The following is an 11,767-nucleotide window of genomic DNA, read 5'->3' on the forward strand; positions in this document are numbered from 1 at the left end:
CTGTCACCTTTCATTAAGTGATGCAGATATGCAACCACTGCGTTCTCATCCCTCTGGTTCAAGAAGTGTGAGGTATGCTACATGATGGCTGCACTAAGCAAAAACAGGAGACTATAAAGAAAAATATCCAGCAGTGCTATGGCACATTACTGGCTATACATTGTGCACAAACTGTAGCTCAGCATTTCTGAGCTTAGTCCTTATATACACAGAGAAACTGTAACAGACCCTAAAAAAAAAAAAAAGTACATATTTTATTGGGAGCTGGGGCAATGAACAGGAGGGCACCTACAAATTTTAAGAAAACATAAATGCATAGTATTTCCCTTTCCCTAAACCCTCAGTCTGTGAAAACTTTGTAGACTGTGCACTCCTATAGACAATAAGCCAACTCTAAAAATTACCAAACTGAGCTAATGCTTCCAAAAGCCTAGAGATTCTTTACAGATTTATTAATCCCACTAAAATACTTCTGGTAGGAAACCAGTCATTTTAATAGGAAAGGTGCATTCAGTATTGTAAAACATTTGCAATATACAGTTTTTACAAGTAATACACCACTGTAGATCTACAAAATTTTTTTTAATAAGCTTGACTCTTTACCTCACAATCCTCTTTAATAAATATTTAACAAAAGAATCTCCCTTCTAACAATGGAACCAAGACCACAGATAAAAAGGGTGTCAACCACATTGCAGAAATGCTACAACAAAGCCCCTTTCACCCGCCAGTCCTGTGACAGCAAATCCTGCAGTTCTTCTTCATCTTCACTACCAACATCCTCCTCCTCTTTCTCTTGTGCTGCTCTTAATCTCATGGCTTCCTTTAACTTCTCCTTCACCTCGTCCTGGCGGTTCCGCAGAAGCTCGACACGGCGGTAGCATTCACTGTTGGAAAGTGAAACACCTGTTAGCATTTGGGGCCTCTCCACATTAATGTGATCATCTCCAGTGCTGGATTTTGCTTCTACAACTTTGGATAAAGAAGCTTTACAGCTTCCCAGCAGTGAAAAATAAATAAGCTTTCAAGATGCTAGTGCACCTTCTCAGTATTCATCAAGTGAAAACAGACCGAGGAGAGGCTTGGTCAATTCTCTAGCAATGAGATCTAATCCAAATACTTAACAACTGCAATACAGTCACAAACCATTTTTCAAAAGCACAGAACCAATATCCACTTCCACACATGAAGGAACATCGTTCTCTGCTCCATTTATGGTTTTCATGAGAGAAAGGTGTGACATCAATTATCAATTTTGATAACTTAGTGGTGGCATCTCTGAAAATAAAAAAGCAGCACAAAGTGTTCAGATTCTTTATCTGCTTCCTCTGTGCTGTAACAGAACATTTTAAGTAAACACAATATAAAAGATTCAGGTTTCCATTCACTTAAAAAGTTCTGTCCTTGAATTGTGTTTTATAACCATTCTAGCCACTTTAAACAAGATATTTTTTTGAAAATACCAAGCAGTACCAGCCTGATTTAAATTCTCCTTTGCCCCTTTCATTCTTATTTGCTCAGAAGGGTCAACATGGAGGGGTTATTACCAATATGATTCTTACAGGCAGTCATAGCTGAAGATTTGAAGGCCAAGGAATTTATTTAATTTTCAACTTAATTTGAAATAGCCTGCATTTGAATACACTCAGAAGTCAAAAGTTACAAAAAGTCTTTAAAAATGTATTTGGAACTTTTATTTTGGGGAAAAATAATTACAGTTAAAACTTGAAGTACTCTACAAATTTCTGAATTTGGTTCTGTGTAGCTAGTGAGAAAAATAAATCCTCAAAGAGAGGCAGGTTTAGCTCAAGCTCTCTGCAGAATTACAGGAACTTTGTTAAAAGGCATTCCTGTAATAGCAAAGTTCAGTTTGAACCCAATGTTGTTGTTACCATACACTGGTTATGTGCAGCATGTAAATCTGCCCAGATGGTTGAAGTGTTACTTTAATTTCCAGTGTCTTCTTTTTGTTGCATCTCTTTCTTTTCAGCTACCATTACCTCTATCACTGTTAATATCAGTGTGTCAAGCTACACAAAAAGGGTAACAGCTGTTCCACTGAGCTGTATTTCGGGTTGAGTTTAAACCAATGCCCATCCAACCACCACACCCACCATTTCTGCACAAAAAAACCAAACAAACCACTTTGTCTAATGAAGTGCATCACTCCACAAAACCTTTAAGTAAATTTCTACTAGAATTAAAGAAGGTTTGCCACAGGACAGGACATTTTCAGTACAGGAAATGTTTCTTTAAAATGTTCACATAAATTCTACATCCATCAAAATTCCCAAGGGAAATACAAATTAAGACATTAATCCACCTGACAGGGGAAGAGGGACAGTTTGTTTCAAGAATTTGCCTTGTGTACTTTCAGTGATTCCAGTGCATTCTCTCTTTGAAGAAAGTTACAAAACTTTGTATCAAAATCCACATCATTATTAGGTATCATTCTGCAATTTGAGGGAGTCTGTCCTTCAAATACTCAGATGATTAATGAGAGGTAGTATCACAGATTAAAAGTGTTTTTTATCACTCTAGTCAAAGAGCAATCCATTGCTGCTAGAGAACAGAGAATCTGAGGAAAAATTGATCTACTTACATCTGCTCATCAATTTCTCCAATCTGGCGATCTAGTCGTCCCTCCTCATCATCTTCTGCCACTATTGCTTCTGAAATCTAAACCAGAAAAGCACTGAGAAAATTCACCTTCATCCTGAATTCCACTTCCACTCCTTTACAATGTCTGTGTCCTCCCCTGCTCCCCTCTACCTGAAGTTAGTGTCAATCTCCCCTGTGTATATTCCCATCTTTACAAGGGCAAATACAGACAAAAAAATGGTCTGGTTTAATTTGAAATGGAAATGCTTTTTCTTAAAATCAAAAGAATTTTGGCTGCTTTGGGGTTAATCTTTGGAAATTTTCAATACACTACGATTTGAAACTGAGCATAAACAAATGACACACACCCACAGTCTGAGGCTGAAACGAGAGCTCTATCCCAGTGCTTGGGACTTAAATACACACCAGTTATTGAACATACTGTTTAACTATTCCCACTAGATCCCGAAGTGTTTCTAACCTGTTATTTTTTTCAGCATATACTTTCTCAAATCTGAATGTCTGGGAGATGCTATGCAATCAATGGTCCACGCATAACTGAGAAGATTCCTCCTAAGCTGAAGAATTATCTGAATGGCTTATGCTAGCAAAATGTATCCACCACCGCTTTTGTATGAACATTCGCTCTGTTTATAGTGCTGACTGCTTTAAAATGAGCAATGATACATTTTTCTGCACCACTTTTCTCAGCAGTTGACATATGAGTAACTATTTACAATTAAAATAATTAAAAGAATAGCAAATACTCTAGGGAAAGACCAGAACACCAGGTAATCTTTAAATTGTACACAAGGGCAGATAAACACCTGCTGCAGGAAGACTTTCCATGCAATGGTAAACAGTGAAAAATTGAAGTACAGAAAAACTGGCCAATTTACGTGTCTCAAAACTCTTTTGTCACCTTCCCAGATTTTGGAATTCCTTTCCAGTGCATTTAAATTAAACAAGAAATCCAGGTTACCTACACTTTATAGATATGTTTTTAAAAAGACAGACAAATGGGTAGTGTTTTTAAAAGTTAAAGTATGAATATAGAGCTAAAGAAGAGCCCATAGTTGTGTCCTGTTTGGATACAGGACACTGATCTGAGGTATGTGTTAGCTAAATAGTATTTAAATAAAATACAGTGTAACAAATGTAACTAGATACATATGACTGGATCTTGATTAGAAGTTTTCATCTTAATTTAATTTAAGTGGAAAATACAAAGAACCCTTTGCTCATTTATAAAGTGCATTTAACCACACACTGCATTGAAACAAACAGCTGACAAATGCAGATGTCAGCCATTCTGCAGAGCTGCATGAAACTGTTGTTTTCCTTATTGTGTATAGTATTTAGAATCAATAAATATAGATTCCATTACTTACTGTGTTGACCTGTCGCATTGCCTTTTGAAATTCATCCCATTCTTTGTCCATCTGATCCTTTGGAGCATCAACTTTTCTCACCTAAGGAACATGAAAATTTATAAATTAACAATTTAAATCTAATGACTTTTTGGGGCACTGTAAAAAAAACCAGGAGAAATATGAAAAATTAGGCTGCTATGTTATCAGAGAAGTCTGGTTCATGTATTTCAGTTTAAGTAATGGATATGAGTGAGAGAGTGCAGCTGCACAATGGTTTCGGAAGAAAAATCTGACTCTGCTCCTGGATTAAACAACATCTGTGACTGCAGCATTAAAGAATAATTATTGACTGAAAGTGGCTGGTGTGGAATGTCTGGAGTAACAGAAGTGAGTCTGATGGTATGCCATTTCACTCTGTCAGGTGATAACTATTAAATTCTTCTGTAAGCTGCCTGTACAATTGCATACAGTAGCCATTTCACAAGCCAAAAAGCAGTGAATTGTTTGCCTTTGGCATAACATAAAATATCATCAGTCACTAGTCTGCTGGTGTTAGGTAGCCTGACTGTATTTCAAATCTAGTCTAATTTTGTTGGCTAACAGAAGAAACTGTACAGCTACAAACCAATTTTAATGACATGCAAAGCTTTTTATTCTGTGGTAGATGGCATTTAGTACTAAGACATGAAGTCTGAAAAAGTAGTAGTGGTAAGAATGTGTTTAACATCTACAGCCAAGGTAATCAAAGCCAGATTGTGCTTTTAATGCAAATAAATAAACAAGGTGGTCTGTCTGTGTAATTGAAACTTACACAATTCAAGACTGGGAGATGTGGCATATAATGTATTTTAGAGGACAGATTATGCCTGACTCAGGACTGAGTAGAAATTATATAGCTAGGAGAACTAAGCAGTTTGAACATAAGAAGTCATGACACCATATTTTTGCATTAGTTTTATTTTCCCTTTATTCATTCTGCTCTTTTGGTGACATATCAGTCATCACCTTAGTAAAGACAACAGTTTGGTGTGTTTTGTTCCTGACTGATTATACGAAATCAAGTAGTATGAATTAAGTTTATTGAATAAATTAGAAGCTTCCAAGCAAACTCATACTGGGAAGTAATAGTCATCATTTCATTTTTCTGTTCTGTTATTATTTCTATCATATGTGTATGTACTGTGTTATTATGCATTGTGGTTGTCTTTTGTATTTCATAATTATTTGTATTTCTTACAATAAATTTAAACACTAAAGTTATTATTTTTTCTTGAAATATTTTTCTAATCCAGAATTAATATGCTTTACAAGTACCTGATGCAAATAACAAGCATTTTTCACACCCACAATCTCCCTTTCAAATGCCCAGTTGATTCTTCAAATAATTCTTTTGTGTATGATTCCAACACAGAACCACCACAGCCACCTCAATATAAATGATGTCACAGACATTTTCCTTCCTCTGAGTTAGTTACACTCAGAAAGGGCTGATTAAGAGCAAGAGCCTCTCCAAGCAATTCAATGGAACAAGTAACCAGTTGTAAATTTATCACTGGAGGCAATACCCAGAACAAAGGTTCCTAAACCAGTGTCCTCACAGAGATAAGCAGGTTCTCCTTTCCTGCTAGGCATTCCTGCATTCCCTACTTAGGATGAAACTAAGTATTTGAAAAATTTACTACTTCAATTAGACACAAAACAAAAAACAAAACACAAAAAAAAACCACACACAGAGAAAAAAAAAAAACCAACAGCCAAAGGATGGCTTTTTCAGCTACATATCTCAATATTCAAAATATCATTATTCAAAACTATTCACATATGGCAACACCGGGGCATGAGTAGTGCCAAAAGAGTCTTGCCAGAGCAAATAAAACTAGTGGGACTAACTGAACATGAAGAAGCATTATTTGGAAGGTCTCTAAATTAGATGTCATGGCTTGGCCTCACAATGCCATTTAAATACACCAGCAGCCTTCCACTGTGTGAACAAGGAAATGTACTCAAAGAAAATAAAAAAGACTTAGGCCTACAGCACTATATTTCAATAAAGAAAGCAAGAAAGCCATCAAATCCGTGGCAAATTTTACAAAACAAAACAAAAACAGGTTTGTATTTCAAACACCAGTGTTTATTTTGGTCATTTGGCACCGTGGAAGCTGAAGGAAGTATGAATGTTTTTGAATTTCAAGATTTTTAAATGTGGGTTTTTTTTTTTTTTAGAAACAGGTGAATACCCACATTTCTTTTCTTTTCCAAGCATCATAAAACCCCAAAGTGGTAAAAGATGAGAGGGCTGAAGAGCAAGTTCACTCTTGTGGTGTAACCAGCACCACAGGTGACAGCGTGTGCAATAACGGAGCTGTTTTCATTCCAGCAGGATGCACTCTGTCAGTCACACAGTAACTCAACACTTTTCAGCAGGATCTCACAAAGGACATCATAGAACTGTTATATCCCCAATTCCAAAGCAAAACTGAATGTACAAATTAAGTGAACTGCTTTTCCTGGGATGACTCACAGAAATAAAGGTAGATTGTCCAAATCTCAGTTCAGTATTCCAACCAACAAATGACATTTCTTTAAGAGTCACAGAGGAACCAGAATCAAAAACACTTTCCAAGAGATGACTTTACCAAGCTCTTCCTGCCCACCTCCACCCCTTTTCATGTTTTCTCATTCACACAGAATGAATGTTTAAAGGTGCACCAGGGGAGGTTCAGACTGGGCAGTAGGAAGCATTTCTTTACCAAGAGGGTGGGAAAACACTGGAACAGCCCTCCTGGAGAGGTGGCCAGTGCCCTAAGCCTGTCAGTGCTTAAAAGGGATTTGGACAGAGCCCTTAAGAGTAAGTTTTATTTTCTGTTCAGCCCTGAAGTTTTCAGGCAGTGGGACTAGATGATTATTATAGGTCACTCCAACTGAAATAGTTTATTCTGGTCTTAATAGTTCAGTAATTTTCTTATATTCCAGTATAATTCATTACCTGGAAAAGCATTCTTACTACTCAGAAAATCATTACCACTGGCAGAAATAAATCCAGTAGCCTAAAACAAGTAGATCACTTACTTTTGCATCCACTTCAGGATCATCAAAGAAACCTTCTGGCAAAGCTTCAGCAGTGTTTTCTTTCCTGAAATATTTGATTACTATTAGCCCAAGTCAACACTTTACAATCTGCTTTACTGCAGAGTTAAAAATAGTCAAAAACAAAATTCATAATCCTTTGTGTAAGTATGTAGAAACACAGCAAGTTTTTTAAGCCCTTAGTTTTATCTACAGCCATCAAAATCTCCTCCTTTGGCTTGATCTTTCCTTGCTTTGAAGGAACTGCACAGAAAGGTTTAAATCTCACTGTTAAAACAAGAGCTGTAGCTTATGCTCCTTAAACTGTTCATTCCAGTGCACTGAACACCTGAACATTGTAACAGCACGGTTTCTACTTCTGAAAAACTAAAGCACTGTCTAAAGGAGCACTCAAGTGAGCTGAACCATTACCACACAACAAGCAGTTTCCTTTAAAAAGTGGAAAGCAGTGGTTGACATGAAACTCCCACAGTACCCTGTGTTAAAATTTCCAAAGAGATGTCAAGCAGACTCTGTATGACATTGCTCCATCTCTTCTCCTGCCCCTAGGGTGCAAGATACCTGTCTGAAACAATGCCAGAGGCTCACATATATACAAACTATTCTGAATGCAACCTAACAGTAAGTTCTAAGGGGTCTCTATTTCCCGGAAGATTTTTGTAAACAAACATTTGTTTGTTTACAATTGCTCAGACTATCAATATTTGATCTGACTGCTTACCTTTCGATTACCTTCTCTTGTACCTCTGCTTTCTGTATGGATCCTGAATGAGAAACTATAGGAGCAGCTGGAGTTTTGGTATCAAAAAAGTCTATAGGAAAGGACAGAAGTCTATGACAAAAAGAACAGCTGTTCAGGCACTTTCTAAAATTCCTACTAGACAGGAATTTCAGTTAGTACCTTACAGAATCAAGGGAAGAACAGCCAGCTGTTACTTCCCTTGGCAGCCTCAAACAACTAGAACACAAAATCAATAAGCAATCACCACACAGCAACAGGAGATTCTTTGCTAGCTTAGCTCTACTTCCAGTATTACACACCCTCACCATCACCTAATGGCAATAATTAGAAAAATAAAATACAAACTTTTCATCATCAGTTAAATCACAGTTTCTCCTTACAGAAGATTACTATTAATTACTAAGAATTACTAATTACTATTTCAGTCAGCATTACCTGCAGGCAGAGAATTAGCTATTGCTTCTTGAGTTGGAGGTGGAATTTCAGTTTTATGCACAACAGAAGATTTGCTTGATTGCTCTTGTTCCTCCTCTTCATCATCATCGTCATCTTCGTAATTCCCTGACAATAAACTGGGACCTGGGCCCTTGGAAGGGTGTACACTGGCACTGTCTTGCTCTGCTTCATCAAAAAAATCTGCTGGCAGCCTGGTAAAGAGCCCACAACACAACAGTTTGAAACTTCACAGCAATGAGTCCAGTCCAGCACCAGCAGCCCAGTCCCTCTGTGAGCAGTGCAGGCTGTGAGATAGTGAGCACTGAGCAACAGCCAGAACTGCACAGCTGCCAACACAGCCACTCTGTGAAGACAGCACACACTTGGGGCTCTCTTTTTAAGCTCCCCAGAAACTCCCAGGTTATTTCTAAAAACGTATTTTAGATCCATTGTTCCATTTGCATATTCACATTAATAAAAATAACCCATAACAAATTGGAATGGTGGTTAAAGTAATTTTTTTCCACCTACTAAGTAATTTGCTACTTATTTTGGGTACCTAGTGCTGTCCAGGACTGCAATTTAGAACAACCACACAAGATCAGCAATGAGAAAGCACAGATTTGCTGGAATAGCTGCAGCCTGCAAGCCAAACATTTTTCCACAATATATTCTAAACGAATTGTACCAACAAGTTCAAAAATGGACAAACCTCTCAAGTGTTAATTTTGCACACAAACTCAAATTCCTACAAGGAAACAGCACATGGTACCTATGCAAAGTAGTAATTTATCCTGTGAAAAGCAGAGGAGACCCACAAGTGTCACCTGACATCTGCCAACCCTGCAAAGATGTCTGAATACCATCAGAAATTCTTAGGGGCAGTTGAGATGCTTAACCCAACCCCCTGAAGTCAAATACAGTCCTGTATTTGTACAAGTTCAACTGCAGCATATGCACCTACATTAATTTTAGGTGACAAAAACCATCCTAATGAAGATCTGTCACTTGTTAGTAGTTTTTGTTAATAAATATAATTTAATTATATATTCAAAATTTGTCTTAATTTCAGACTGCCACCTCTTCTGTAGGATGCCAGTATTATTAGAGTACATGCTACAATCTAGTTATGTTTAAGCTGTGTAACAGCACCACATGTCAATCCTTTAAACCTGTCAGTGGCAGTAAAAGAATTCCTGTTTTCTCAGAGAGTCTTAAGAGTTGATACAGTTATCTCCACTCAGGAAGATGTTGCCATGTTCAGGAATATACAACTCCGTTAGAGAATCAGCAGAAGCAGGGATCTGCTGACTCTCTGAACCTTTGCCCTTGTCTAGGAAGCAGACACAAGGAGGAGCTGGATGAGAATGCATCCATAGTTAGTTAGAAAAAATTCCTACGTTATAACAAGATCTACTTACCCTGACGAAGACGTGTGTGGCTTTTCATCCGTACCTGTACAACAGCCAAGAGTCACTTCTTAAAATCCATGCTTTTAAAAGAAACATCCCCCTGACTTCTATGACAGCACCAAGTCTCCAACTCCATATGTATTTAACATGTCTCATATATTTACATGTCTGGTAGCACCAAGGGAAAAATTAACTGTCTTTCCTTTGGCAACAACTTTGGTGCATGGTTTGAGGAAAACCAGTGACTTGATTCCACTGAAAAGGAATGACACCACTTCTAGGCAAGTGCTCCTACTGCTTAATTTACACTCCTTCTCAATCTCTTTGGGCCAAGCCCACAGTTCCATGACCTAATTTAACCCAATAACCCAGAAGAAAACCAGGTAAACTTTCAAAAGCACTGTTTTCTCCTGGCACAGAACTCACAGAGAAAGAGCAAATAAACTTTTCCCCTTTTCAGCAGCAATGGGCTGACATTAACTGAACAATCTGGTGTATTCATACTCACTTCCACAGGAACAAAACCAAAAACATTCAAGATGTAAAAAGGACAGATTCTAGCAAGCATTTCTCTCTCATTACCTTTTATTCTCTTTAGGTCTGTACTTTCTGTCTCAACTGTTTTTCTCTTGACAGGATGAGATGACGCACCAGCAGCTGAGCCAGTGGCTGTCTGTTTTGTGCCTTTTAATTCTGCAACTCTCTGTAAAGAAATAAAAATTCAGAACACATTACTAACAGTAACTTCTGGATTGCAGCTTAAAATACAGAGCTTTTACAACAGCTCACCAAAGTGAGCAAATACCTTTCTAGAACAGTATCACTGAAATAGACACCACAGGTACCAAAACAAAGACCTGTGTTTCTGTCAGCCTCTGGAATGATGTGACATGGAGGAAGATGAACTGACACTCACACAAGGGAGGCTGTACCAGTAAGAAAGAAAAGACAGAGCAGTAACACTGACAGCAGTCAGGCACTGGAGAAAAGAGCAGGAAGGCTGGATTTATTCTAAGGTCCTGGAATATTAAGTGTTTTAAAATTAAAACATGGCATTTTAACAGCATGAAAGTCGTCTCCCTGCCTTGCCACAGTCATCTAGTCTGAATGCAGGCAATGAACTGGAACCTTTCCGTTCCTTTGGCCTTTCCCTGAATACTTGTAAAATTAAACACAGCCTTTCAGTTTTTTGCTAAGAAGTAGCAGCAGAACTTAAAAGGATTTAAAAAAAAAAAAAAAAAGGGTCGCATTCAAGTTCCAAACTCCCTGACTTGCTTTACAAGTTCTTCATATTTACTACTGATTTACAAAGAAAAAAACCCAAAAAATCGTATTTTCTTAAGCCCGCGTAATCTGTCACTTGACAGCTCACAGATCGTCCAGCAAGCCCGGGGAGAGGGGGGCGGGGGGGAGGAGGTTCCAAGCCCGAGCTGCAGACAAGTGACAGCCAGAAGCTGTCCCTAATGTGGGAACTGCTTCATCGGAGGAGCGCACCCCTGAAAGACAGACAGGGGAGCGCCTTTTTACGGGCTGCCTTTTCAACCCCCGCACGGGCTTTTTAAGAGAACAGAAGGCAGACGGAACAGCCGGGCTGGCTCCCACCCCCATCCCGGCGGGCGCTCCGCTGCTCCCGCGGCCGCACGGGATGAGGCAGAGCAGCGAACCCCGGCCCCCAGCTCCGGCCTCTCCCCGGGCCGAGCGCTGTCCCGAACAACAAAGCCCGGCCCAGACCCTCCGCACCGCCGCTCACCTCCCGGTGCTGCTTGCCCAGGACGTGGGTCTGCCACAGCAGCTCGCCCTTGACGGGCGCGTTGCACAGGGAGCAGCTGAGGTGCCCCAGGCTGTTGTACGTGTCGGCCGCGTTAAGGGAAGCACCGTGCGGGGCGCGCTCGCCCTCCCTCCACCCACCCCTCCCAGCCTCCTTGCCGGGCGCTAGGGAGCCCGGTGCCGAGGATATTTGGCGAAGGGCGAGTCGATGCGCTTCTTGCCGGCGTTCTGGCGCTGCTTCTCCCTCATGAGGCGCCGCAGCTCCTCCTGCCGCACCTGCTTCCGCCCCGCGCCCGCCCCGGCCGCCGCCATCTTCCCCCGGCGCGCACGGGCGGGGCCGGCGCGCGCCG

The 11,767-nt window shown here is 39.7% G+C and overlaps 2 protein-coding genes across 4 annotated transcripts in view; one reads left to right on the forward strand and one right to left on the reverse strand.

The window, feature by feature from the left end:
* The window catches only part of LOC135306386 (poly(rC)-binding protein 3-like), a 498,603-nt gene extending 493,369 nt beyond the window's left edge, over positions 1-5,234 (forward strand). For all 3 annotated transcript variants that reach the window (XM_064430378.1, XM_064430353.1, XM_064430390.1), the window contains one exon: positions 3,099-5,234. In XM_064430378.1, the coding sequence (XP_064286448.1) occupies positions 3,099-3,163 (65 nt within the window). In that variant the 3' untranslated portion in view covers positions 3,164-5,234. The remainder of the gene's footprint in view (positions 1-3,098) is intronic.
* ZNF830 (zinc finger protein 830) lies at positions 233-11,765 on the reverse strand. Its single transcript, XM_064430403.1, has 10 exons — positions 11,608-11,765; positions 11,401-11,500; positions 10,233-10,353; positions 9,660-9,693; positions 8,239-8,450; positions 7,783-7,873; positions 7,044-7,107; positions 3,993-4,073; positions 2,603-2,679; positions 233-887 (listed from the first exon to the last, which is right to left on the reverse strand). Exons 1-10 carry the CDS (start codon positions 11,727-11,729, stop codon positions 704-706), a joined length of 1,086 nt encoding a protein of 361 aa, XP_064286473.1. The 5' UTR covers positions 11,730-11,765; the 3' UTR covers positions 233-703.
* Positions 11,766-11,767: the final 2 nt, after the last annotated feature.

The sequence above is a fragment of the Passer domesticus genome, chromosome 1 (genome assembly GCF_036417665.1).
Source record: "Passer domesticus isolate bPasDom1 chromosome 1, bPasDom1.hap1, whole genome shotgun sequence".
In the NCBI taxonomy this organism is placed as follows: Eukaryota; Metazoa; Chordata; class Aves; order Passeriformes; family Passeridae; genus Passer; species Passer domesticus.